This window comes from Sclerotinia sclerotiorum, genomic scaffold (genome assembly GCF_000146945.2).
Source record: "Sclerotinia sclerotiorum 1980 UF-70 scaffold_7 genomic scaffold, whole genome shotgun sequence".
Taxonomy (NCBI): Eukaryota; Fungi; Ascomycota; class Leotiomycetes; order Helotiales; family Sclerotiniaceae; genus Sclerotinia; species Sclerotinia sclerotiorum.
This window is the reverse complement of record NW_001820829.1, coordinates 1,228,800-1,253,862: the sequence shown is the minus strand read 5'-3', so window position 1 is coordinate 1,253,862 and position 25,063 is coordinate 1,228,800. Positions and strand designations below refer to the sequence as shown.

Below are 25,063 nucleotides of genomic sequence, written 5' to 3'. Positions count from 1 at the left end.
ATGTCCAGATCAGGTCTCAATGCACAGGCATCAATTACTTTGTTATACCATGATTTGTTCATTTCCTTCCCAAACAAGATATTGTCTTTGACAGTTGCATTCTGAATCCAGGCGTATTGTGGGCAAAATGCTCGATCGGCACCCATGATCATCTCTCCCTTTGTTTTTCGCATGTCACCCGCAAGAGCAGCAAGTAGAGAACTTTTCCCGCTTCCAACTCCACCTATCACAGCTACCAATTCGTTCCTCCCAATAGTGAAATTCAAATTTTGTAGATTGAAAGGTTCTCGCTCCTCGGTAATAGTGCTCGCGTCGTCATTATTTTGAGAAGGATTCAACTGAGGTGTGATGGCGGTTTTCTCAACTTTGACTTCGGCCTTTGTTTGTTTCTTTCCAGGTGGTCCACTCTTTTCCGAATCTTGGGTAGCTGTTCGTTCCCAAGTAAAGTCAGCGCCCTGTAAGACTATTGCTCCTTCTAGTTTATGATCTGGCTTCGCATCATCTTCTTGCTCTTCACTGAGTAAATACTCTTGAATTCGATGAATTGACGACCAAGCATCGATAACCTGCCCAATGACCATGGGCAGTAGGTTTAGCGGCAATCGTAATGAGTTGAACAAAGCAAGAGATGAGAACACTCGTGCTGGGCTAAGCCCGTGATCTGTCAAGCTGTAAGTGATAAAAGCTATCATTGAAGCAAAGATAGGCATAGTCATGGAGACAGCGTTTATGGCGTTTCGTATCGCCAATAAGATTTGAATAGAACGAATCTCCTTATTCCTGATGGCTGAAAGTCTGTCTAGAAAGGCCGTTTCCCAACCGAAAAACTTCACAAATCGCACTGACTGAAGAATTTCCTGTGTGAGACTGACTCTTTGATCAGTGATTTTGTTGATAGCCTTCCGTCTTGCAAAAAGTCTTTTGACAGCCTTGGTCAACAAGGGAAGACCGACGACCAGCAGTCCAAAACCTGCAAGAGCGCTGTAGGTCAAGTTGATGAGAAGGAGTATCAAAGTAATAACGCAAGAAATGGGTGCTGTCCAGATCAAATGGAACATGCCGCTTGCCTGATCCACTCTGTAGGTGTCCGTGGCCATGAGATTCAGGATTTTTCCTGTTGCCCATCCTGTACCATCACCTGCTATTCCCCGCCCCGCATCTGGTGCTCCTTTGGGACCCGAATTCTTCTTGCCTTTCTTGCCCTTAGCTTGTTCGACTAGATCTTGAGCTTGCTGAGCAGCCTTTTCATCTTCTTGGCTCTTGATCGAACGACCTCCGGCCTTGGCTCGCCCAGAGATTTTCATAGCCTTTTCGAAAATGGCCGAAATAAGCACGGCTCTCGATTGCCCTCCAACCATCATACCACGATATATAAAATGATTGGTACCCAGAGATTGCAACATTTGCATTATAGTGATACCAAACACGAGTCCTAATCCTTTTCCAATGTTAGGCGCAGGAAGTCCTTCTTGTGCCGCTATGTATGCGTCTGAGGCAAATGTAATCAGATATCGTAGTGTAAAAGGTGAAATAACTTGGAGGATATTTGACATAGCTTGACAAGCTCCTCCTACCCAGAACTCGAATTTGAATGTTTCGTGCAAGGCCCCTATCAGTGGATTTTTGTCCCCATTTGCCACTCTTCGTTTGAAAGATGCTTGTAATTTTTCCGTTAATAAGTCCACACTTCGATTTGGGTTTACCGTCCAGATATCATTATGTTCGAGTTGTCGCCGATAACCAGCCTAAAATCATTAGTATAAGAGGCGCATGAAGCTAGTCTGAATCAAAGACTCACATCCATTATAGGTGCCATCCATTGGAAGTATATTAAAGAAAATAAAGAGGCTGTGTATTCTTTGGATGGTGTTCGGGTTTCTGGAACGGGAGGAACAGAGCCCCATTTCAATGGATTGATCTTTTTGTACCATGCTTTTGTGACAACAGGATGATCTACATTTGAATCTGTTCTCGTTACAGCACTATTAGATGTTGCATAACTTTGAATCCGCTTTATGTCTGGTCGTTTCTCATGGTCGAAATCCCCCTCTGATGAATGGCTATCCACACCACCTGGGCTTGAAATTTTCATAAATTCCTTCTCGCGGTTTCCAACATCGAGTGAATTTTGATGAGTCGATAGTTCACCATGCGTTTCTAAATACTCTCTATCAGACCCATCCTCATCTCGTGGCTCTTCATGAGTTGTATCTTCCAATGCCGCTGCAGGATCGGAAGTGGCGAATTCTTTCTCATGATCAGGCGGACCTGCCATAGTGAACTTCTTGATCAAAGACCAGCAGCTTCAGGGAGGTATACTAGATGGAAATCGCAAGTCGTGAAAGCTTTACAAAACATTCTAGATGGGAAAGAGGTGCGTCTTATCTATAATCCGGCCATCGCCTCCAAACGCGGTCAGAGGATAATAATACATCTTTCCCTATTGGACCTCGGACAAGGGTAAGATAGCCTGATAGGAGATCAGTGTGAAAATTAACATGGGCAAAATGTTTTTTCAGAGGTGTTAGCGTCAGAGACCCATACGACGATTACCAATACTGCAGGTGTGTGCAGAAGTTGGAAGGAACAAAAGGGTGGAAGGTGTGGAAGAAGCCAATCGGTATATTTGAAGGCCGAGCGAGAATGTAAACTGATTGGAGAATTTTTCGGATCCTATATCAGTCATCCAGAAATCAACGAACGCCATTCCATACAAGTAATGTTTTGTTGGGGAAAATTCGGTCCCGAAGTTCGACAACCGGTGACGGAACGAAATATCAAAACATTATCCTCTTCCGTACGCCAAGTAGTGATTGTTGGTTGTGCAGGTACTCTTTAAGCTATACTGACAAGTATAAAGTATGGCGTGGGTGGAAACTTCACACAAAAACAAGCATTCTAGATCCATCAAAGATCTTCTGCCGCCGTGTTAAGCCCAGGAAGGTTAATCTGAATGTTGTTCAACTGTTACATGATACATCTAATCGAGCCCCTATCGTGGAACTTTTATCGAATCTCTCTTCAAATCGAATCTTCTTGATAATCAGCAAATGCGGTGTGAGCCAGCCTACCTATTTAATTTTTCACGTACTGTGTGTGCATCACAATGTAGGTAATGAGTAGGTACTCCGTAAGCCTTCCACTATCATATCCTTGACGAAAACTCTATTCGACGATCAAAAGGATAATGTAGGATTAGTCTCGGATATCTAGACCCACCCTCTATATCGGACCAATTAAAAGAAGAAAACTCGCCTTCGTACTCGCAATCTGGCAAGGAACGCACGAACTGTATGATTACTAATAATTAAACAAACATATGGGACCAACCTTCCCCCAGATTATAAATCTCGGGCATCGGACCCTAAAATTGACCATTTCTCTTAGCAACCCACCCAGGCGCCAAGCATGTTCAATACTACTCTACTCTGTACAATCAAATCCAACTCCATCAATTTGGCTCATTATCTGCCTGTTGCGACTTTCGTCTTGTCCAACAGAAAAAGAAACAAGAGAGAGGACAAACACTAACTTGCCACGTGACCCGGGAACGGAGATGAAAGAGGACGGGACTATTGACCGCATCATCGGGTCCGGTGGACTTAAGATATCTCCTTGATAAGACTCCGTTCTTCCACGATATCGCTGAAAGTGATCACTGCAGGGTGGTATATCGTTTATTGTAGAAATGGGCTCCAAGTTGATATTGAAAGTTCACTTATAACACTTCCCCTCAAAAGTTTCAAAAGTTCCACGCCAACAACTTTCCAATTAGTCATCATCCAATCCCAAAGCTTCCCTTCTGGACTTTGCTCCTTCCTCGTAGTAAGGTTTTTCCGCCAAACTCGTGACTCTAGTTCCATGTCTCTCTTCTGTTCCCTCATAGTCCCAACTGGCGTTGTGGATTGTACTTCTGTTATCCTATTCAATCATTACAAATTAGCATCTCTTCGCTTATTACCCCTCCATTTCAAATCTTGGTCTCAATCAGAGGAAAAACTCACCCAAATAGCACTCGTCCCAGCGGTCCATCTAAATCTAACCTGGATATCCACATTCTTCTCGAAGACATCATACAGATATCCCAAAATCAAATCACTCTCCGCCTTATCCAATCCAACAATCGACTTTGTCATCGACCTATTCACCCACAGAGTTTTCCATCCTGTCACAGGATGAACACGCACAATAGGATGTACTCGTTCTATGTGTTTAGGTCCAGCAGATGGATCATCTCGATCGAGGTAGGTATGCGTCGAAACATAGATAGCCTGTTTCCCATTGATGAATTTCCGAAATTCGGGAGACAGCTTACTGTAAGCTGCATATCCTGATGCCCACAATGTGTCACCTCCGACTTCTGGGACAGTGTCATTGTGTAAATGGGTTAATCCTGCAGGGTGGAGTTCATGCACCAAATCTCTTTAAGTTTCTATATTAGTAAGATATTCCTGGGACGAACTCGAGTGAGTGAAGAAGAGAACAGAAAAAACTTACGAGTGCCATCGACTCGCCCCACCTGGATTTCTAAAATCAGTCTTCCTTGATGTCTCACTAGCTTGCAAAGCAGGCCAAATGACGGTTACTCCAGGTAGTCCTGGTACATGCGGTACTTGTGGCTATACATCACATCATTAGCACAAATTCATTCCAAAAGAGAAAACACAGAACAAACATACATGAACCTCAACCTCTCCCCACCAAGCCCCCAAGTCCCTTTGCACCTTTGGACTCAATCCATCCTGTCCCCTCAAAAATACTACACTTCTCTCTGCCACTAATAACGCCAATTCATCTTTCTGTTCATCCGTCAATTCATCAAGACGAATACCACTTATTTCCGTTCCGATGTTTTTAGTTAGATCAACTATCTTGCCATTATTCTTACGAATAGCATCAAAGAGGTTTTTCTTTGTTTTATCGGCACGAGATCCTGCGTCGTGGTGTTCTCGTGGTGTATTGCGGATATCGAAGACATCTTGGACTTTAAGGGTAGACAGGGTTAGTTGACGAGGTTATTATTGTACGGCACGTGAATCAGAATCTCAGGGTGCCCAATACTTCGGGCTGGCAGGCTTAGACTTTCAATAATTGAAGTTCTTCGAAAATTTTGAATATAATCCAATGCTTCAAATACTTTAAATATTCAAATCATATTTAATATTTAAAAAGTAATAAATATTTGAATAGAATTCATCACTTCAAATGATTTGAATATTCAGAACAAATTCAGAAATCTAGAAGCCTCTCGTTGGACTGCAGTCCGGACTATTGGATACCCTGCACGTTACGAATGAAGGTGAATGATTGGGAATAACATACGATATAAAGGACGACCCGGACGTGTAGGATAACCATTCGAGAGGTCAATACCAGCTTTTTCCAATCGAGCCCTTGTGTTTGCAGGAAGCGGAAGAGTAGCTTTAGAAGGGGAAGCGAGGTCTTTGATCTTGGTTGAAGGGTGGATAGCGAGATCTTGAGTTGCTGATGGAGCCATGATTGTTTGATATTGTTTAGTATTCTGATAAAGCAGGATGAGTTAAAGAACACAACTTATAATATCAATCAAAAAACTAATGAAACATGAATAACTATATATACACAACCCAGCCCCTCGTGATCAAGCAACTCCGATTAAATTATCTACTAATGACCTGTGAACATCTAACATCATCAACGCCTAGCAATTGTCTCATCAACAAAACAATAAACGATAAGGATTTCCAACCCGTTATCGGAATCACATCATATACCTAGGTATTCTAACATATATTTCTAGGGTCATCTCACCAATCCACGTCGTGATTGTTTACTCCTCCTGCAGCACGCGATTTACCCCGCTTGTTTGTCTATGAGAAGTGTGATGGAGAGACTTTTTATAGGTTGTGTTTTTGGTTTATCTTTAATATTAGTTGTAGTAGTGAGTTTGAACTTTGTATCTATGATTGAGGGGTTTGGATGTGATGTGGATAGGAGGGGGAAGGGGAAATGGAGGGGGATTTATTAGAAATCAAATCAATTGTAATGGGATGGAATGGAATGAGTTGGGACGGGATTACTTCGGGGACGATTCTTGTACTGTGCTCGTACCTGGTGTACCTACAAGCGCATTCATGATCAACACGACTATTACTTTTCTCACATCGATCAAACAAACAGATCAAGACCATACATCTTTAATTAAGAAATAAGCTCGAACTTGGGAGTGCATATGTACATCACATTCAATCTATACTTATTCACGCTTAGCAATTCAAGAATACTAGTAGGTCGTAAATATGTCCCAGCTGATATCATATACACCTCCTTGAATTAGTTTTCTACTAAATACCCATAATTCTTCACAAATATTCCCTATCATTAAAACTACTAATAAATCACCAATACGAGGAATTGGTAAGCGATATTCTCGAGTGCGAATATAACATCTTAGTAGCTTGCGATGCGAAAGTCTTTGATCGCCTATGAGCTCGAGCTTGTTCAAGTCGTCTCTTATTCCAAGTGGATCTAAGATTACTTTACTTTGAGAATGAGCTCATCATAGCAAATCAATTCAATCTCAGAGTCTCTTAGATAGATTGATAATAAGGAATCTTTCCTTGCTACATTGAAATCTGTGTTTCGGAAATGCTGGAAGAGAAGAAGTTCGAGTGGTTTCCTATGAAGGAATTCGAAATATATATCCTTTCATTGAGCACACCAAGGTTTGCGAGATGGGTTTTCTTGAAGTTTTATACCAGTTGCGTTGGTTGTGGTTTGATAGGTAATGACAATAGCTATGACTGCAAATGAAAAACTTGAAAGAGGAAACATCACGAGAAAAGCTAAATGCATATGACTCGCGATGGATGGAATACATCGTACACCAAAGTTGTGTGTCTACCATGATCTAGATGCCTTTGCCTTATAATACTTGTTGTCCCCAGGCAAGGTTCGATAATCAAATCGTCATCCATTATCAGATGCTTCTTCATGTTCAGTAGTTTGACATTTAATAGTTCTTTGGGGTCTGGATGCTTTTCGATTCAGATTCAACAACTATGTACTCTCTCAGCTTATATATCTAGAATTTAAAAAGAAGCTTACTTTAATGCACGATTACTTTGCACGTCTCATGAATGGTAGTCATGATGGATGTATCAATCTTCAATTCGGAAGGCACCAACAACCACGCTTCGGAGGCTACTCGACTTTCAACCTCAAACCTCATCTCTCTTCTCAAAACATCAATACAATATCTATACAGCAGCATTATGCAAACTAAGTACACTCGTTTTTGGCTATCTCATTATACAGCATATACACAGCACAGACAATGTCAGACTTTATTTCTCCTCCGCAAGACGCAGTAATTGCAAGTTCTTCATCTCAACCGCGCCATGGAGAAAATCGCATTGATACCGTTTTGCAAGCTATAAAAGGTTGGCCAACGGCGAATGGAGATGGAAAAGAGAATTGTCCTATTTGTTTTGATACCAGTACGTATCACATCATCTATCCCTTTATAATCACAATTCAAACTTACAAAACGAATAGTTACAGGGATTGCACCGGGAAAAGATGATCCAATTAACAGATACATTCACGTTACATCACCGAAATTCTATTGGCCCGAATGGCCAGTCATCACACCTTGCAAGCATAGATTCGGTAGTATCTGTTTAGGACGTTGGCTTCTCCATTCAGATTCTTGTCCTCTTTGTCGTACAAAACTCGTGCCTCATCAAATAACAGCAATACGTATATATGATCAACCAATACAGCGAGCTCACTCCGTCGGAGCTCTAGACATCTTCCGAGAACCTAGTCACATCACAGGAACAAATATGCAAGATATGAATTCCATCCAGACAGTTTTATCGCGTTCGACATCCTCAGGTAGTAGGAGAAGTATGAATGAATTTGAACTACAAAGATGGCAAACCAGAATGGGAGGGGTGGGTAATGTCGATCCGAGAAATCTTCCAGGGCCTAGATCACATCAGGGAGCTATTCGAGTTCGTCTTCCCCCTGTTGTTGCTACTACTACGCATGGTCATCCCGCTACTCCTACTTCTGTGGAACTTACACCCGTCTATACCCGTCGCACATATGAAAATGCCAATATCTCCAGCTATGAAATGAGAAATCAAGCAAACAGCCATCCCCAACCTACAGACCGATCTCGCGAAGCCATTAATCCTCGATGGCGCAACTGGGACTTCCTAACCCATAATCGGCGTACCACAGACCCAATCACGATGGGAACGCGAAACACATACTCAGTAGCAGACGTAGTAAGCGTAGCTATGAACATAGGAACCGTAGCCAGAATACCCCGAAACGAAAGAACAACCCCAACAACAGGAGAAAATAACACTAACATCCCCGTCAACGTTAACGTTAGAAGAGAATCAAGTAATAACTACTCAATCGTTAATGCAATGGGTCAGGCACTGGGAGTGGGCACTGTAGTTGCAATGCCCAGAGCCGAATGGAGAAATCCGAATTCGAATCAGAGAAGACGAATAGATCATAATGAGTTGAGTGATTCTATGAGCAATATCAATATCAACCTCGATATTGATAATCGAGAACCCCCCGAGGTTATCAGGGAAACTAGACGCAGGGAAAATAATTCGAGCGCTGCGAATAGTGGTAATTTGTCCGAAATGCCGGGATTGGCTAGTAGTATGTGGGCTCGTACTTGGGGTTGAGTTTCTACTTCAGTTCAGTGCAGTGCAGTTCGAGGGTGGTTGCTGGTTTTTCTGTGTTAACCAACCTTAAGTTATGAAACTTCAAAATTAATAGCGATTTTTGGACGTTGTTGGGATATTTCTTTTTTTTTTGAGCGGTTTGATTATGATTGGTGGACTTTTGTCATCTTCAGCGTGTATTAGAATAATAATTACATTATATTCTTATTCTCATCAATAGTGTAGAGCTACATATAGAATAAATTCAATGTTAAAGCGTGTACCTATATATTCATAAGGTCCTCTTAATCCTACAAAGAACAAAAGGTTTGAACAGGTTAAAAAGTTCCCTGGGTTATTATGGTATAATAGGATGGATGGTGCTTTAGGCACTACAGTATCTCATATCGATCTCGATCTCACAATTTTCATCTATTCTCTCATCTCGTTATTGATAATTTGGACACAGGATGGTGAATCTCCTGCTTAAACAGAATCTTCTGTAAGCTTCAAATGACTTATGATGAAGACCTAGCTCTAAGTCATTACGAATATCATGATATTAATCTTATCACTATCACTACCGGTCTTGTTATAATCCTTCTCGAGTTCTTTATTATTAGTACGTGTATATATATATCCATCATTCATTCCTTTGATTAGGTAGCAAAATTAGTTTCCAAACATCCAACCATCTATCAATCCATTACAGTCCATCTATATATGAACATATTCACATCTATTCATATATATCAGATAAATCTCAATTCAATACTAACAAACCACATTAACGATAACATTACACTATTTTACTACAGATCAACTTCCCCTCCATTTCTTTTCCTTCATTTCCTTTTCGCTCTCCTCCCTTGCCCACTTTCCATTCCCTTATCCTCCCTTATTCCTATCCTTCAAATCATTCATCTCCAATATCCATCTTCTTCCCTCCACATATGTATTGTGCGGAAAAACAGCAAGATTGAAGCCAAATTAGAAACAAAAAAGGTGTTATATGAGCCATATTACTTTGACTTCCTTCCTTCCGTCCAATACCCCACGTAAGAAGAAAAATATCATAAGATCATCTCGGTTTGTAATACCATAGTGTCGTAGAAATTAAAAAAAAACAAAAAAAACAAAAAATCACCATGCATTTCCCATGTTCCAACCTTCAATATCAAACAGCTCCAAGTTAATACCGTACCCACCTATAGAACCCATATATTCATACAAATCGCCTTAGATCTCTTCATGAAACTTTGGGGCTCTACCCGGACTACTACTAGTAGTCCCCTGGGATGAAAAGGGTCTTGGCGGCGCCAATTCCTCGTCAAAATTATCTCTCGCCTCCTGAAATTCATCCTCATCATCACCACTTAAAACCTCCTCCTTATTCTTCTTCTTATCACCACTATGCTCGCTAAGACTACTAACATCATCTCCTGCCGTAGCCTTGATTCCATTTCCTCTCTCAAATTCCTCGGGTTGTTGTGTAGGAACGGCGACAGGATTGGATCCGGGAACTAGAATAGTGGCGTTCGCAACATCCACAACACTGTGCTGACCAAGAGATACCGTGCTATTATTAACACTTGCACCAGTATAGGCATGACCACCGACAAATCCCTTCTCACTTCCTGCCGCTCCTTTATTGGCGCTAGATTCTGAAAGGGATTTAGAGTGACGACCAGATATCCTTCCCATTTTAGACTTAAGCCAGTTCTTCACCTTGGAACTACCTTCAGAAGTTGGTGATGTAGTAGATGTAGGTTGTTGGATTGTGTTGGCATCATTTGTAGCTCCGGACATTTGAGCACTAGCTTGAGCTTGATCTTCTGTTGATGTACGAATACCTTCTGTAGTTGGTGCTGTAGTGGGACGTTCAGACTTGATAGCTGTAGGTATGGCAAAGACTTTTAAAGCTTCCGGTTCAGACTTGATAGATGTAGGTATGGGAAAGACTTTTAACGCGTCTGGTTCAGATTCAGATTTGGGTGCGGATTTACGGTGTTCCTTTTTAGCAGCCTTTTCCTCGGCTCTGCGCTGCTTTTCTTCGTCTTTCTCTTGTTCTACCATTGAATGTTAATTTTTGTGAACTAATCTTTGAGAAAAAATGACAACTTACGCTTCAATTTTTTGGTAATTTGTTTTACCTCTTTCTCCCTCATCTTAGCTTCTTGCGATTTTCTCCTTCGATGCTCTTCATCAAGTTTCGACGCAGCATCTTGAAATTTTTTAGCATCAACTTTGTTATCCATATCATCCAATACTGGCTGAATGATCTTAGCAGCGGCAGCATCAATCACACTTTGATCGACAAATTTACCACCACCAATATCGACTTTACCATAGTTCTCTAGTCTAGCTTCACTCTTCGCCTGAGCAGCTTCATGGGCTTTCAATTCCCATTCGTTGAGTAGAGATGGAGCAACCTTGCCAGTTTGCGCAAATACCTTTTCATCCATTTCGTGAATGCGATCATTGACTTTGCGCTGAGCTGCAGCAAGCAAAGCTTCACGATCACGTTGTCGCTTTTTCTCATCTACTTGAGAGATATTAGATGAGAATAAACTCATCTGAGCTCGGATTTTTTCGGACTGATGGCGGTCCTCATCATAACTGGAAGCTCGACGTCTTGTCCGGCCTCGGATGGATAATTTCGATGATATGCTTGGAGTACCTCCATAGTAATCTCGGTATTCACGATTTTGAATATCCTCAGTAGTCATTCTTGATATCCGCTCATGGGCGAGCTGTTGAGCCTTTTCTTGGAGGTTATTAAAGCGCATTGGTGTAGGTTCATCATCGCTGTCTATGGAAAGTCGTCGCTGGCCGTGAGCGGCAGCTGCACCTGATTGTGCATGAGAAGCAGCATCCAACTGTTTCTGCTGTTGGTTGTACATTTTCTTGGCCATAGCAATCGCCGAAGCTTTTAAGATATCCTCTCGATTTTGGTCTCTGTTCAGCTCTTGTTCAAGCTGTTCGACAGGCGGCTTAGATGTATACATCTCTCTCGGCATTGTTGTGAATGGTACTGATCCAACACCCTTTTCGAATGTATTTGGCTTTCGAACAGTGTTAGATCTATGAACGATAACTGCTGCTTTCATGGCATGACTAGGCGTGATGGCTTCAGCAGGATAAGCAATTTTCCCAGTATTAGTATGAGTTTTGTGAACAGATTTTGCGGCTCTCAAGGCATTACTGGCCGCATTAGCTTCATCGGGGTAAGTTTCCCGCTTTGGGGTCTTAAGCGGAGTCGAGTTTGCACGTTTCCTACTGCTAGACATAGCACCAGTTGCTGCCAAGAGGGAACCTTGTCGTCCAACGGCATTATGACCATAATCCAATTGTGGTGATAATGTATTTCCCTTTTTCATAGCTTGAGTGGCGGCAGAATTTCCCCATGCTGTAGGCTCCGGTTGCCACAAATCGACACCTTTATTGGCTTTGTGGGCCAATAGAGCTGCCTTTGCACCGTGCTCACTTGCTTCTGGCTGCCAAAGAGGCTTCATCTTGTAATCCTTAGCTAACATTGCAGCAGCAGAAGCTGATGCGGATGGATCCGGCTTCCAATGTTCGAATGTCTTTTGGTTCTGCCAACCTAAAGAAGCTGCTGCTCCGGCTGCTGATTGGTCTTTGTTCAAGCCCGCAGAGGGATAACTTGGTAGATCTCGAGGTTTCGCGTATTTGAGGGATGCTGCTGCACCTATTTGACGAAGCTATTAGTGATGCTATTACTCTGTACGCAAATTGTAAAGCGACACTTACCGGCAGATGACAGTTTGTTGTCACTGTCAAGAAACTCATAGCCCGGCTTGAGCTTTCGATTATTATTTTGATTTGTGATGTATAGAGCAGCTGTCGCAGCTTGATCTTCTAGTTTATTGGAGCTTGTGCGAGTTGGGCTATCATCAGGTAAAGGTATCATATGCGGTGGTCTATGATTCCTGCCTTCCATTGGGATTCCATTGGATCTGATTTCTGCATCCGCAGCACGTATTAGCTTACAATGTAAGAAATTCAAGGATGATTTATGCGGACCACGGATATTGGTAGTCGACATGATTACGCGATAATCCTTCTTTGTTCTGCAGGTATGTTCCTCGGAATGCAAGCTGACGTTTGTCTCTTAATGAGGTATCCAAATCAAGCGAAGAATCCGGAGTCGAACAGGCTATCAGAGAGGTGAATGGATGAGGTAGAAATTGAAGTAATAAGGTTATTCCGATTCAATACTTTGTAATAAAATAAATGGTTCTCGTAGTTCCGGATATTTGGTATGAGGTGTGGTTTGGGGGTTCGTTGATTCCACCTAGTAACCTTATGAACAAAACGTGTGTGATAACTTGGGGGAGGGGAAGCTTGCCGGTGGACTAACGTGATAATAAACTTGGATGGAGATTTGAGTTTGGATGCGCGGATGAACCTGGTATCGTTTGTTGTGGTTCACCTATTTCCTTCGATGATAAGATCTACTACGACACATCTAACTGTGAATCGATTAGTTTCTCCATCTTCTCTGTTGTTAGTATGTTATTAGTAGTTCGATCTTAAGGTCGCCACATTGACATTATTGATTCTTCAGCCATCGCAATGATTGATCGATTGATTGATTGACCCAGCCCTTCGTGGATTTCTGGCAAAGGGAAATGCTTAATGATGACGTAGTTTGCATTCAGCCACACCAAGATTTGGACAAGTGCCGGTACAGGAGTGTTTGTACTGACTGCTGTGCTGGTGTTGACGTTCATCGCAATGATTTTAATTGTTGGTGAGAAAGGCTTTTCTGACGAATGAGATACATGCTGTTGCTACGAAGACAACAACTCCATCTAAGCATCGTGAACTATTTCAAGGCAGTCAGGTACCTGGGTAGCATATATTGATGTACAACTGGGATTGTGGTTGGATTTCCCCATAAATGATACAAAATTTTACATGAGGATCAATGGACCACCATACATGATCTCCAGCAGGGATTGAAATTGCAAAGACCGACCAACATCATGACAGCGCTTTCCCGGTCTTACGGTATCGTCGTCGATTGATGTGATAATCTCTTCAATGTCTCTTTTTATACCACTATGAATATTCAAACATTCAACATTCATTCGACAATCCCAGAAGCTGTCTAAATAAGGCTTCTACAGAATTAATTCCGCGAGGTTGATATCTCGCCATACCTCTTTCCTTCCTCAAACTTGTTAAAGCAATCAAAAGTAACGACTTGTCAACTCGACACTATCAAACGCGATATCTTCCCTTTTCCTCTACTTATCATTAGCTTTCTACCTCGCTGGTAACAATACTCGTGATAAAGATTTCACGTGCTGTACAACACTCAAAACATCCGCCAAAGTCGGTAATGGGCTCGCAACAAAAAGATATGTACGATGGACAGTTTAACAACATCCTGAATTTTCGTGATGTTGGCAAAACGATCAATGATTTCCTAGGACAAAAGTATGTAATCTTACCACATTAATATTGTCGAGATCCAAGGTCTAATGTTACCTCAAGGCTGATGAAAGAAGGACGAATATATCGCTCCGCAAGGCTAGGTGCGTATTCATGAGGCCGTGAAGCCGGAAGTCATCCGTGCCAGATTCAGGACGTCAGCCAGCTCAAGGTGGTGATTTTGGCAAAAGTTAAATTGTGTTAACGAATTTCCCTGGTAGACGATGCCACGATATCTGATAGGCAGCGGATAAAAGACCATTATGGCATCAAAACTGTCTTGGACCTGCGGACACTGTAAGAAAGCCAAATTCCCTTTATAGCGAGTAACCTAAGACTGATTATCACAGAACAGAACACGATAAGCAAGCAAAAAAGCGGGCAATGGATATTCGTGATCCTCGCATTGTAAATTTAAACAGCGCGCTGAAGGAGCCAATGAAGATACCGGGTATTGAGTACATCGAGATCAATGTGAATGGGAAAGGGTTTGAGAGAAGTTTAGTATGGCAATTATCACCTTATAGTCTTATGTGAGTATCGGCCTCCCTTGTGAAATATGGAAGTTGACGAGTGCATATAGGAAATTGATCGGTCTGATGGGCTTGGGTTACCGGCTGGAGGCCATCGGCATTCTAGGCCGACAGGTCTTGCAACCTCGAGGACTTATAGGATTGAGTTTCGACACGATTCATCATTGTGGTCCGGAACTCGCCTCGGTAGGTCATTATTACCCCTCCGTGATCATCCCGTCTGACTTCTCTTAGGTTCTTAGGACATACTGTTCTCCGTCAAATTATCCAATTCTCGCCCATTGTACGCAAGGAAAAGATCGCACAGGACTCACTATCGTTTTAGTCCTATTTATCCTCGAGATACCCATAGAAGCCATCTCACATGACTATCTTATGAGTGAGGAGAAATTACTTCCCGAAAGGGAGAGCCGTTTGAAGGAAATCCACGAGATTGGTCTAAGTGACGATTTCGCTGGATGTCCTGTTGATTTCGTCGAAAAGACTTATGAGTATCTGAAAAACTCATATGGTAGTGTTGAGAACTATCTGACAACGATCGGCTTTACGGAGGATGAAAGAACAGCTCTCGTGCGGGAATTGATGGTATAGTTGTGGAGAGAGAATGGCCCTTTATGCTGGGCCAGTAGATAAGGCTAGGAGGGTGAGTTTATACCAAGATAGATCAGACTAATTCTACATATAATAACACATATAGGGGTTTTCTCCCCCATTAAATACCTCCTTACCACACTTAGTAGGTTCCTTAATGTGATCGGGAGAAATCTTAAAAGATTCTTCCGGCACATCCATCTGCATTCTTGAAAAGCTCTGCGAGATGCGTAACCTATTAGCAAGTACAACATTTCCCATTCTTAATGCATATGACTGGAAGCTACTGCATTTTCTTCCTCTTGTGGAAATCACCTCACAGAGATATTACCATCCATCCAAGTCTTGATGGGTGCCCGTTATTGTATTTGTATTCGTATTTATATTGCATTTCGTATCGCATTTGTATCGCATTTGTATCGCATTTGTATCACTCGTGCTGATACTCTCTAAACAAAAAGAAATATCTATCTCATGTCTACGCTAGTGCGTACTTGCAGGTTAGTTGTATTGATACCTTTAACTATATGGTCCGGCCAAAAATATTATATACTCTGACAGATCCGAAAACTTTAGATGTTATATCATACCATATGATCTTAAATCATATCATCATCGTTCAATCCAAAACCCAGCTTGTTTGAATTACAATTTAGTTTACTGGAGATTTACACTAAACTTAAACTCAACATTTAAACTTCAAATATTTAGTCCCTTTTGTAGTCCGGATCGTTGGATACACTGGGTATATGACAGTCAAGACTATTATGTTTTATCTCAAGAGAATTGGCGTTTTTCATACATACGGCGGGAGACTAGAGTTGCTCCTGCGCTTTCATTTATCGGGTTTATGAGGTTGCCGATGTAAGCTTCTACTTTACATTTGTTCAATACGGGTAAAGCTGATATTTGAAATGCTTCTTAATGCTACGTTGTTTGAGCTTTTCTATGATTTTATCGTATGGATGCCAAAATCCTGTCCCATCACCGGTAAATTGCATCATCGGAACATCGGCGGAATGGAACTACTCCATCAACCCCCCACAACAATTTAGAGACTGGGACAACGAGTAGTGGGGCAAATGCAGGGCCTGGTTGGATATTAATAACTTAATCGTAACGTCGAAATATTGTAACCATTGTCTACAGCAATCTAACTTAACTAACATCCAACAACATCATCACCAACTGCCCTACACTCGTGGCAGCTACTGAGTAGAAAATTAGAGGGATGTATACCGCAGATGAAACTCTCGAAACTCGAATATGGTTTATTGACCGACCTATACGAAAGGTAGAATGCCAAAATCCATCGTCTTATTTCAACACCGCTTCAAACAAGAATCCACTTCCAGGCCTCGAAACCTTCGGCTGCCAAACTTTTACCAAATCGAATCCTTCACTTTCCAACAGTTCTTTAAATTGTTTAGTCGTACGATCAGTTGCAGCAAACAGACTCATCATGACGAAATCAAGTTTGACTTGATACAAACCAGCGTTCGTATCAGGAACAGCATTCTCATACAAGAGAAGAATTGAATCTTTGGTCATGACATTTCGAATATGGGATAAAATTGTCTTGCAATCTGCATCCGGCCAATCATGGAGGATGGTGCCGAGGAAGTAAAATTTAGCACCTTTGGCTATGCCGGGCTGTGGCTCAAGGAAACTATGTGGGATGCGGTTGATTGCAGGATCTAGTTCCTGAATACTAGAGATGACCTCGGGTAAGTCCTCAAGAATAAGGGCACCAGAAAGTTCTGGAAATCGAGCATGGAAATTACCAATGTTGATTCCGATGTTTCCACCGACATCGACCATAAGAGGTGTCTTTCCATCAAAGGAGGTACCGATCTTTGATTTGACGGGGTAATAATCATACCATGGCTCGCCACGATCCATACGCTGCAACATCATTGTAGTATTGAGAGCGATGGCTTGTTCAGGTTCTGTCTTTAGCCATTCATAGTATTGAAGTTTGGTGTCCATGGCATATTGAAAGGGTCCGTCATTAGTATTTTCTGGATTCTGATAGTTGGTTTTTTTGAGGTATGCTGGAAGCTTGATGAGCACTTCACTAGCTGTGACACTATTCACTATCGTGTCAGCCTTTACACGGATGGAGGCACTAGTGTCGCAATCATAGACACATACATGTGAGTAACAGCCTTGGGCAAAGGTGAGGCATCTGAAAATGCGGGCGCAAAAGCCCCATTTGCATATCTATCCTCTCCAACTTCCTTAAACAGGTTCATCGCAGCCAAGAGCTTCATGACCCTGCTAACCAACAGTTTCGCAGCTCCAGTCCTTTGTGCAATTTCAGATACGTCTAATTCACCAGCACCAATGGCAGCCATGGTGTTAAAGATGCCCATTTCGATTCCAAGTCGAAGCCCTACTTGTTCATGTGCCTAGCGTCATGTGATTAGCAGAGTTTCTACAAACCCAAACGTTTAAGAAAAGAATATTTACACCAAAGATAACCCGAGTGGTAAAATCAACGGGTGTCTCGACTACAGCTCTTAGCTTATCGAGACTCGCCAAGAGGGCTACTCTCTCCTCGTCGCTGATAGCATTAGGAGAGGGTGGACTGTCAACCACTTCATTGATTTGCTTGATGAGATCAATGATTGCCATATTCTTATTCAATTATTTCGAGATTTGATGGTATTCCTTTTCCTTTCTGTAAATTGGGCAATTCAATTGTGCTTTATACAAGCTTTACACACTCCAATGGGACTGTGCGTCGTATATGGCTGAGTTCAGCTTATCTGCAGTCAGATTTGAATAAAGAGGATTACGCTGGCCAGTACGTACGAACGAGGATGGAGAGGGAACTAGCTGTGAAAACAGGTGCAAGTGACTTAGAGTTTGAATTGAGAGGCAAGGCGGTCAATACATCCTCTCATAGTCGGGCACTTGCATTTTCACTCCGGAATTAAATTTGAATCACATGGTCTTGGAGGACGATCGAAATGTAATTTGATCTAAATTGCAAGATAGGGTTTCAAAAAGTCATTCTGTCATGTATGCATGGACTAAGAGTGACAACAAGTCTTTGGGCATTCTTCAAATGGTCTAGATAAAAAATAAAGTCTACTCTTGAAACTAGTTAATTCTCAACTTCCTGCAATCGATTCAGTCACTATTGAGCACCAACGATATGTGCAAGTGTCGATAAACTGCCAAACTTAACTTTTTTTTAGCTCGTTAGCTACTAAGGTGTCGTCGCTATTTCTTTACGCCAGTGGAGGATATGCTTCGGTTAGGGGATTCCATGATCGTAAGATGATAAGCCGTATCCTTCCTGTTCCTGCGATCGATATCAAAAGTCCTTGGCTGCGCATTAGGGTTATTTGTCGGGATCGACAGGGGTCCATGGTGGAGCTGGAAATGGTAATTTCGGTAGCCGATCGGGACCCGAACCACATTATTTTCGAAGTATTTTGTGAGTTTATTTGTGTCAGGCTATGTCTGGACTCAGAATTTGAGTTCATTAGCGCCATGGATTTTCTGTTTACACGATGCCCTCATGCAGTGGTTGATATGTTTAAAGACAACTATAAATGACGATAAGATGAGTTTTTCATGCTGATCGTTCTAGTTAATAGATCAGAACTGGTGAACACGAGCAATGTAGTCGGCACTTAGTTTGGCCGAAGAAGACTTTAGACCTTACGCCAAGAATGAATCAGAAGACTTTATATTGTGTCTCTATGGTTGGAAGATGTGTTGAGTCACGTCAGTTTTCTTTTACCATTATCCAATTTGACCTGTAACGCTTTTCATATCGTGTCTCCTTCATAGCCAACACCACAACACTCACCATGGGCGCAACTCAAATGCCTGCCACCAAGAGTAGTTGGTCTCCTTATGCTCAACTTATACGGCTTGAGAAACCAGTCGGTATTGTGATCATTCATTTTCCCTACATCGTCGGATCGCTCTACGCAGCATGTTTGTCACAGCCCAGAATAGCGCTTCAAGACGTCGCGCAAATCAATTTTCTTTTGCTGTGTGGTACATTTTTACTGCGTTCATGGGCATGCGCCTGGAACGATATCGTCGATCGAGACCTCGACAAACTGGTCGAGAGATGCAAGCAGAGACCTATGGCTAGCGGCAAGCTCTCGGTGAGGAATGCTTGTTTGTTTACAGGATTCCTCTGTCTTGTCTGGCTAGCCCTGATGAAAATTCTCGTTTCGTCGTTCCTCACTCATGGAGTGGCTTTACTTGTTTTTTCGGGCGTCTACCCATTTACCAAAAGATTTACGGCCTATACTCCAGTCTGGCTGGGTCTTACCTTTGCATGGGGAGTATTTGTTGGATTTGCGGCGACGGGCCTTGATCCCGTGCAGTTGTTGCTCTCTAGCGAAGAATTTGAACCCGCTATTAAGGGGGCACTATTGCTCTTCGTTTATTACACGATATGGACGGTTATCTTCGAGACGGTGTATGCTTTCCAGGATCTGCCCGACGACACAAAAGCAGGAATCAATTCCATGGCCGTCCGTCATCAATTCCACATACGAGAGTTATTGGGAATACTTGGCATAGCGCAGGTTGCAGTGCTCTTTGGTCTAGGAAAGGTACTGGAAGCTAGTAGTTTGTATTATTTTGGTCCTCCGTTGTTCAATATTGTTATGCTGTTTAGGATGGTTACGGGAATCGACTTTAGAAGTGCTGAGCAGTGTCGCTGGTGGTTTGGTCATGGTCCGCTCATGGCGGGAGTTGTGTTGGTTGGTAGTTTGTGCATTGAGTATTTGGGACGAATTGGTATGATGACTTAGAATTGTGTTTTTCAATATTTGCTAATATAAGTACAGATTAGAGTGTTTTTGGACTTCAGCAGCTAAATTTAGTCCCATAAACTATATAGTCTTAATACAGCTCAATGCAAGGCTCAAATTACTTCAAACCTCCTTTTTGCTTGATATGGTCACGCCACGCTTCTTCCGCAGCCTCCACAGCGTTATGTCCATACAGCCAAGTGCGCAAGAAAGGATCCTCAAGGAAATTTGCAGAGCCATCATAATATGACTTTTGCAACAACAATCTATCTCTCTCTTCTTGCTCTAGGCCGTTCTTCATCGAATAGATGTTACGGAGAGCTCTGCTACGGTTCCTGCACAACAAAGCTCTTGGTCGCCGAAGATTATCGTAGATTGTTAGTAATTCCGGTATATCATCCTTGCTTTGAATCTTGGAAAATAAGACTCCAAGAACGGCGGCATCTTCAAAAGCCATTGCTGCACCTTGTGCTCTGTAATGAATCGCGCCGTAGTTAGTTTGTTTTCTGGAGAGTCAATTCGAATTATCTTACAGATATGGTGGAGATCCATGGGCTGAATCTCCAATAAGAGCGAAATGGCCAGAAGGGTGTAGCCAAGATGTACATTCGGGAGAATACATCATTCTTCTTTTCATCCACTAGAACAATAATAAAGGTCAGTGATCATGACTCGGAAATGTGAGATATTGGAGAAATAGACTCACCGCAGTAGGCAAACTCAACAGCTGGTGAAACTCCGGACTCCAATGCTCAAAAGCTTCATGAACAACTTCCGAGCCCACTGGTACAGGTCCAGCTACTGTCGAAGCGTCAGACTCATGTTCATGAGTCAGCACAATATTGAGTAAATTCCCCTTCTTAATCGGATAAGTCACCGTGTGACCTTCGGGACCAATCCACATATTAATACTATGAACATTCACCAAGCCAGCCAGTTCCGGCTGCTCAGCCACGTCATCAATCTTCACCGTTGCGCGGTAAATATCAAAACCGCTATCAACGAGCGGATCATCTCGACCAAGCAATGCTTCTCGACAAAAAGATTTTTCCCCATCCGCTCCTAATATAACATCAAAAACACCCGTCGTCGACCCATCCATAAATACCAGCATCGACTTCTCAAAATCGATTTTCTGTAACTGAATCCCAAAATTCACTACAGCACCCAATTTAGAAGCTTCTTTAAAAAGCACATTTTGTAATTCTGCACGATGAGTAATAAAATAAGGTGTTTTGTATATGTCCCGAAAATCAGGACTTACATTCGTACTAGAGAGGATCTCGGATTTGTGGGAGAAAATCCGTGCGATTTCGGGTTCGATGGATACTTCTTCTAGTTCGGGGAGGATGCCCCATTCTTGGAAGAGGATCGTCGCGTTGGTTGCTACGTTGATTCCTGGTTTGTGATGAATGGTTAATATGATATGATATGGAAGATTTGAGGTGAGGAGGCTTGAGATGGGTGGGATGGCTTACCGGCGCCTATCTGGTTATTGTTAGTTTTTTAGTTTTGCGGAAGTTTATTGCATGATCAATAGTATACTATTGATGGAAGGAAGTATACGCACCTCTTTTAATCCAGAGTATACTTCAAATACAGTTACTTGATGACCTGCTCTCTGAAGACTAACTGCAGTAGCAAGACCCGCTAGACCAGCTCCTACAATGGCGATTTTGCAAGAAGGTTTTGGAGTGATAGAACCCATTTTGCGCTTTTTTTTTTTTTAGGATAATCGGTTGAAGAGAATTTCTAAATTATTTAGTGTAAAACTCGCACGAAGAAAAATATGTAGGGGATTCGTTTTCGAAGAATCCTACTTGTAACATTTATATACTTTCCCTCGGGACAAGGATGCAAACTTTATATACATGTCGTGTCGTAGGTACATAGCCGATATTAGATAGATGGAGACTTTTTCTTAGATCTTGCCCCACATCTAATGGTGCGGTGTAAACTTAGATTTTATCCTTTTTTGTTATGCTCGAGTTTGGGTAAAATTACACTTTCCTCTCAGGGTCTAGTCGAAGGTAGACTTTCGATTCTTTATGTAAATGATCACCGTCTCGTCTCTTTATTCGTATCTGCTCAATGCAGATGCATTGACCAATTATAGGTTATATTTTTGGTAGTAAGGTCTAGTTACAGTCGTGAGCGAGCACTATATTGAGTGTTGAAAGTATCTTTGCTGGTTGATTCGACTCGGATTTTGATAGTTCATGGGGATTCAGTGGATATATTTTGGACATGTGAAAGAAGTTTAAGTTTTTCTATTTCTATATACTATGTTGTATGAACCGATTGATCATCTGAGCCATCTATATTGTGCAGATATGTGAGATATAGATTAAGATACTGTTATAATTAAAGCTCCGTTACATTAAACAGTCTCTACTGAAGATAGATTCTCCTCCTGAATATTCACCTTTTCTTTCCTGCCTAGTCTTTTTTCTTTTGTTCAAGCCATGAGACTGTTCAATTTTCATGCATTCTTACCTATTCTGTCGAAAGTGCTAGAGGAGTTTGAGTCTCGTTATATCGCAATTAGGAGATTAGATACATAAACAACTAGTCACCCAAACTTACCTTGCGTCAATCCTTCTCTTACTCCGCGCCAGAACACTTCCTCCCCGTTCCATTCAGCTTATTTAACCAATTATACCACCCATATAGACTTTAGAATAAATTTTTGCCATAGCCGTCGAGTGCCTCATTGAGACGGCAAACCTGACCGAACCCGGTTACGGAGCCCGTATAACAAGCCGCGTCAGACTCCCTTCATTCTATTGGGATGCAATATTGTAAGAACAGTGGACAGTGAATGAAAAAAAGGCCAAGATACATTTCTGGCGGTTAGTTTAAGAGTCAAGATATGAGTTTACTATTGGGACTTTGCAAAAAGATGAAGCTTCATAATTTAGCTCTATTATTCTGGAAGCCAGGAAAGCCTATAGGTCTCAGGATGAAAGGGATGCAAGCGCAAATGTAGATCTCATAAGAAACGATGTATGATATGAGTTTTACAGATACTCAGCCTCTATATTCACAAGCTGTAATAGAAGTGAGACTGCCCCCTAGTCGATCTGAATATGTCAGCTTTCAGAAATAGTTTTGACTCTAGCGCTGTATTCTACCATTACCTGTTTCCCAATTATCTGTTTCTATCATGGTATACTTGAACAACGAGACCCTGGTATTCTGAAATACCAAAAAATGCACCAAGGAATGCGCAACTCGTTGTCCAAACAATTTTCATCACAAATTAAAATCATACTAGGTCGATTAAAACCCGCTTAATTCACAGAGTCGAAGACGAGTACGCATGGGGCGGCGGCTATTGTCCCGACAGTCTGGGTCGGCGGTTAGAAAATGCCTTTCTTTATTTTCCCAAGTTAAGGGATCGAGCAAATGTATTTTGATTTGACAGGAGAGTACTGCGTTTGTTTTATATGAATTAAATAGAATCATGTTTGGTATGTCGGTACCAACATATTCACGGCCTAAGCTTACCTCGTCTCTAAATACTACACTACGTAGACGACGAAAATCAGGAAGAACTATCCAAATAATGCAGCAGAAAAACCCATACACAATCCCAATACTGAATATGTGTACAAATATAACGATCCGACCATAATCCTCCTAATCTCAGAATAATGGTATGTATATTGACATAATAATATCATCCTCGAAATCAATAACCCCATATCGAGCCATAAATTTCAAAACCCTAAAACTCACAACCAACTCTAGCAATAGCACAACCAAAACAATCTGAAACGCAAATTGTGGTAATGACCTTACAATAAAAAATCTTCCCAACATCAAATGAACACCAACTCGAGTCACCTACATAGCCGCGATGACATGGAGCAGCACCTAGCAGATATCCCATCTCGCATTATTCACCGGGAATAGTAGGTGCTTACTTAATTAGGATGCTAAGAGCGAAAGAGCACAAAATTCCTTGCCAAAGAATGGACTTCATACATATTTTGTACCGCTAGCTAGAACCTCCCTTTTGTTGCCGCGACCAGTGGACCCATCAATCGATTAGAGGCTGAACTAGCTAAACTAAACGGCACAGAACGTGTGGTTTCCTGTCTTGTCATTTCAATCACCCATGTTCAGATCTCAATGATTCTATCTCTACGGAGTAGAATAATAATCTCCAAGCCGCAAGATTGACGTTTTCCCTTCAGCTACCTAGGTAATCTTCATCATCATTTACATTCACATTTACATAAAGCTAGCATGAAAATTCATACATCTTATCTTACTCATATCCTGTAGAATATTTTACGTTATGTAGGAATCTATATATTATGATTGAAAAACTTACAAAAGATTAAAAAGCGCTTGATAGAGTGACATTAAGGTTAAGGATCCAACAATAAATTAAGCCACCACTGTACAACCCAACCAATGATACCGTGTTCTCCACCTCCCGGCACAAATAAGCGATAGGGCTGTCTTCCCCTTTTGTTTCAGATGTAAGGAATCATTTCGAGTTCTCACCGATTAGTGCAACCACGGCTCGAGAATATAGCCGCTACATTACAATTTCGAAAAAGCTTGACTTAGATTTCTAGACTGGTATTTCTAGGGTTATTGTGGAAAGCGTTTGAAGAGGATCAGTTCGGGGACTTGTGGGGATAACTAGTTACTTTTTGATGATTCACCCCTCGAAGTGAGATGTACCTACATATCTGACTCAAATTACATACATGCATGGATAGATATTGAATGATATCATCTTATGTCATCTCAGTTTACCACACCGTCAAACTTCAAATCAACCTGTCCATACCATTACGTTATTTGACCAAGGCTCTAAACACAAATCGATAATCATTTCCATTCTCGTAGATACAACACAATGCTGATATTGATCTGTAAAGATCCTTCCATATGAATTGACTCAGATTCAATCTCCATAAGGCTGCATTGGGTGTACGGAAGGTGGCGCACAGACTTGGCGGATCCATCTTACGCTTTTGTAATACCATCCTTG

General features: G+C 41.7%; 8 protein-coding genes across 8 annotated transcripts; 3 read left to right on the top strand and 5 right to left on the bottom strand.

Moving 5' to 3' along the window:
- Positions 1-513: 513 nt before the first annotated feature.
- On the bottom strand, positions 514-2,275 carry SS1G_06061 (hypothetical protein; the record flags this gene model as incomplete). Its single annotated transcript, XM_001593089.1, has 3 exons — positions 514-648; positions 873-1,745; positions 1,799-2,275. 3 exons carry the CDS (start codon positions 2,273-2,275, stop codon positions 514-516), a joined length of 1,485 nt encoding a protein of 494 aa, XP_001593139.1.
- A 1,496-nt stretch (positions 2,276-3,771) lies between these two features.
- SS1G_06060 (hypothetical protein) lies at positions 3,772-5,497 on the bottom strand (the record flags this gene model as incomplete). Its single annotated transcript, XM_001593088.1, has 5 exons — positions 3,772-3,921; positions 4,005-4,422; positions 4,498-4,619; positions 4,680-4,984; positions 5,323-5,497. The coding sequence occupies 5 exons, from the start codon at positions 5,495-5,497 to the stop codon at positions 3,772-3,774; spliced, it is 1,170 nt and encodes a 389-aa protein (XP_001593138.1).
- Positions 5,498-7,315: 1,818 nt separating this feature from the next.
- Positions 7,316-8,696, top strand: SS1G_06059 (predicted protein; the record flags this gene model as incomplete). The annotated part of the gene is made up of 2 exons (XM_001593087.1): positions 7,316-7,478; positions 7,789-8,696. The coding sequence occupies 2 exons, from the start codon at positions 7,316-7,318 to the stop codon at positions 8,694-8,696; spliced, it is 1,071 nt and encodes a 356-aa protein (XP_001593137.1).
- A 1,218-nt stretch (positions 8,697-9,914) lies between these two features.
- On the bottom strand, positions 9,915-12,741 carry SS1G_06058 (hypothetical protein; the record flags this gene model as incomplete). Its single annotated transcript, XM_001593086.1, has 4 exons — positions 9,915-10,744; positions 10,801-12,384; positions 12,447-12,659; positions 12,720-12,741. 4 exons carry the CDS (start codon positions 12,739-12,741, stop codon positions 9,915-9,917), a joined length of 2,649 nt encoding a protein of 882 aa, XP_001593136.1.
- A 1,302-nt stretch (positions 12,742-14,043) lies between these two features.
- Positions 14,044-15,259, top strand: SS1G_06057 (hypothetical protein; the record flags this gene model as incomplete). The annotated part of the gene is made up of 4 exons (XM_001593085.1): positions 14,044-14,141; positions 14,486-14,668; positions 14,719-14,854; positions 14,903-15,259. The coding sequence occupies 4 exons, from the start codon at positions 14,044-14,046 to the stop codon at positions 15,257-15,259; spliced, it is 774 nt and encodes a 257-aa protein (XP_001593135.1).
- Positions 15,260-16,243: 984 nt separating this feature from the next.
- SS1G_06056 (hypothetical protein) lies at positions 16,244-17,896 on the bottom strand (the record flags this gene model as incomplete). The annotated part of the gene is made up of 4 exons (XM_001593084.1): positions 16,244-16,350; positions 16,696-17,348; positions 17,414-17,670; positions 17,732-17,896. 4 exons carry the CDS (start codon positions 17,894-17,896, stop codon positions 16,244-16,246), a joined length of 1,182 nt encoding a protein of 393 aa, XP_001593134.1.
- Positions 17,897-19,086: 1,190 nt separating this feature from the next.
- On the top strand, positions 19,087-20,090 carry SS1G_06055 (hypothetical protein; the record flags this gene model as incomplete). Its single annotated transcript, XM_001593083.1, has 2 exons — positions 19,087-20,035; positions 20,086-20,090. 2 exons carry the CDS (start codon positions 19,087-19,089, stop codon positions 20,088-20,090), a joined length of 954 nt encoding a protein of 317 aa, XP_001593133.1.
- A 488-nt stretch (positions 20,091-20,578) lies between these two features.
- SS1G_06054 (hypothetical protein) lies at positions 20,579-21,757 on the bottom strand (the record flags this gene model as incomplete). Its single annotated transcript, XM_001593082.1, has 4 exons — positions 20,579-20,689; positions 20,756-21,255; positions 21,322-21,447; positions 21,616-21,757. 4 exons carry the CDS (start codon positions 21,755-21,757, stop codon positions 20,579-20,581), a joined length of 879 nt encoding a protein of 292 aa, XP_001593132.1.
- Positions 21,758-25,063: the final 3,306 nt, after the last annotated feature.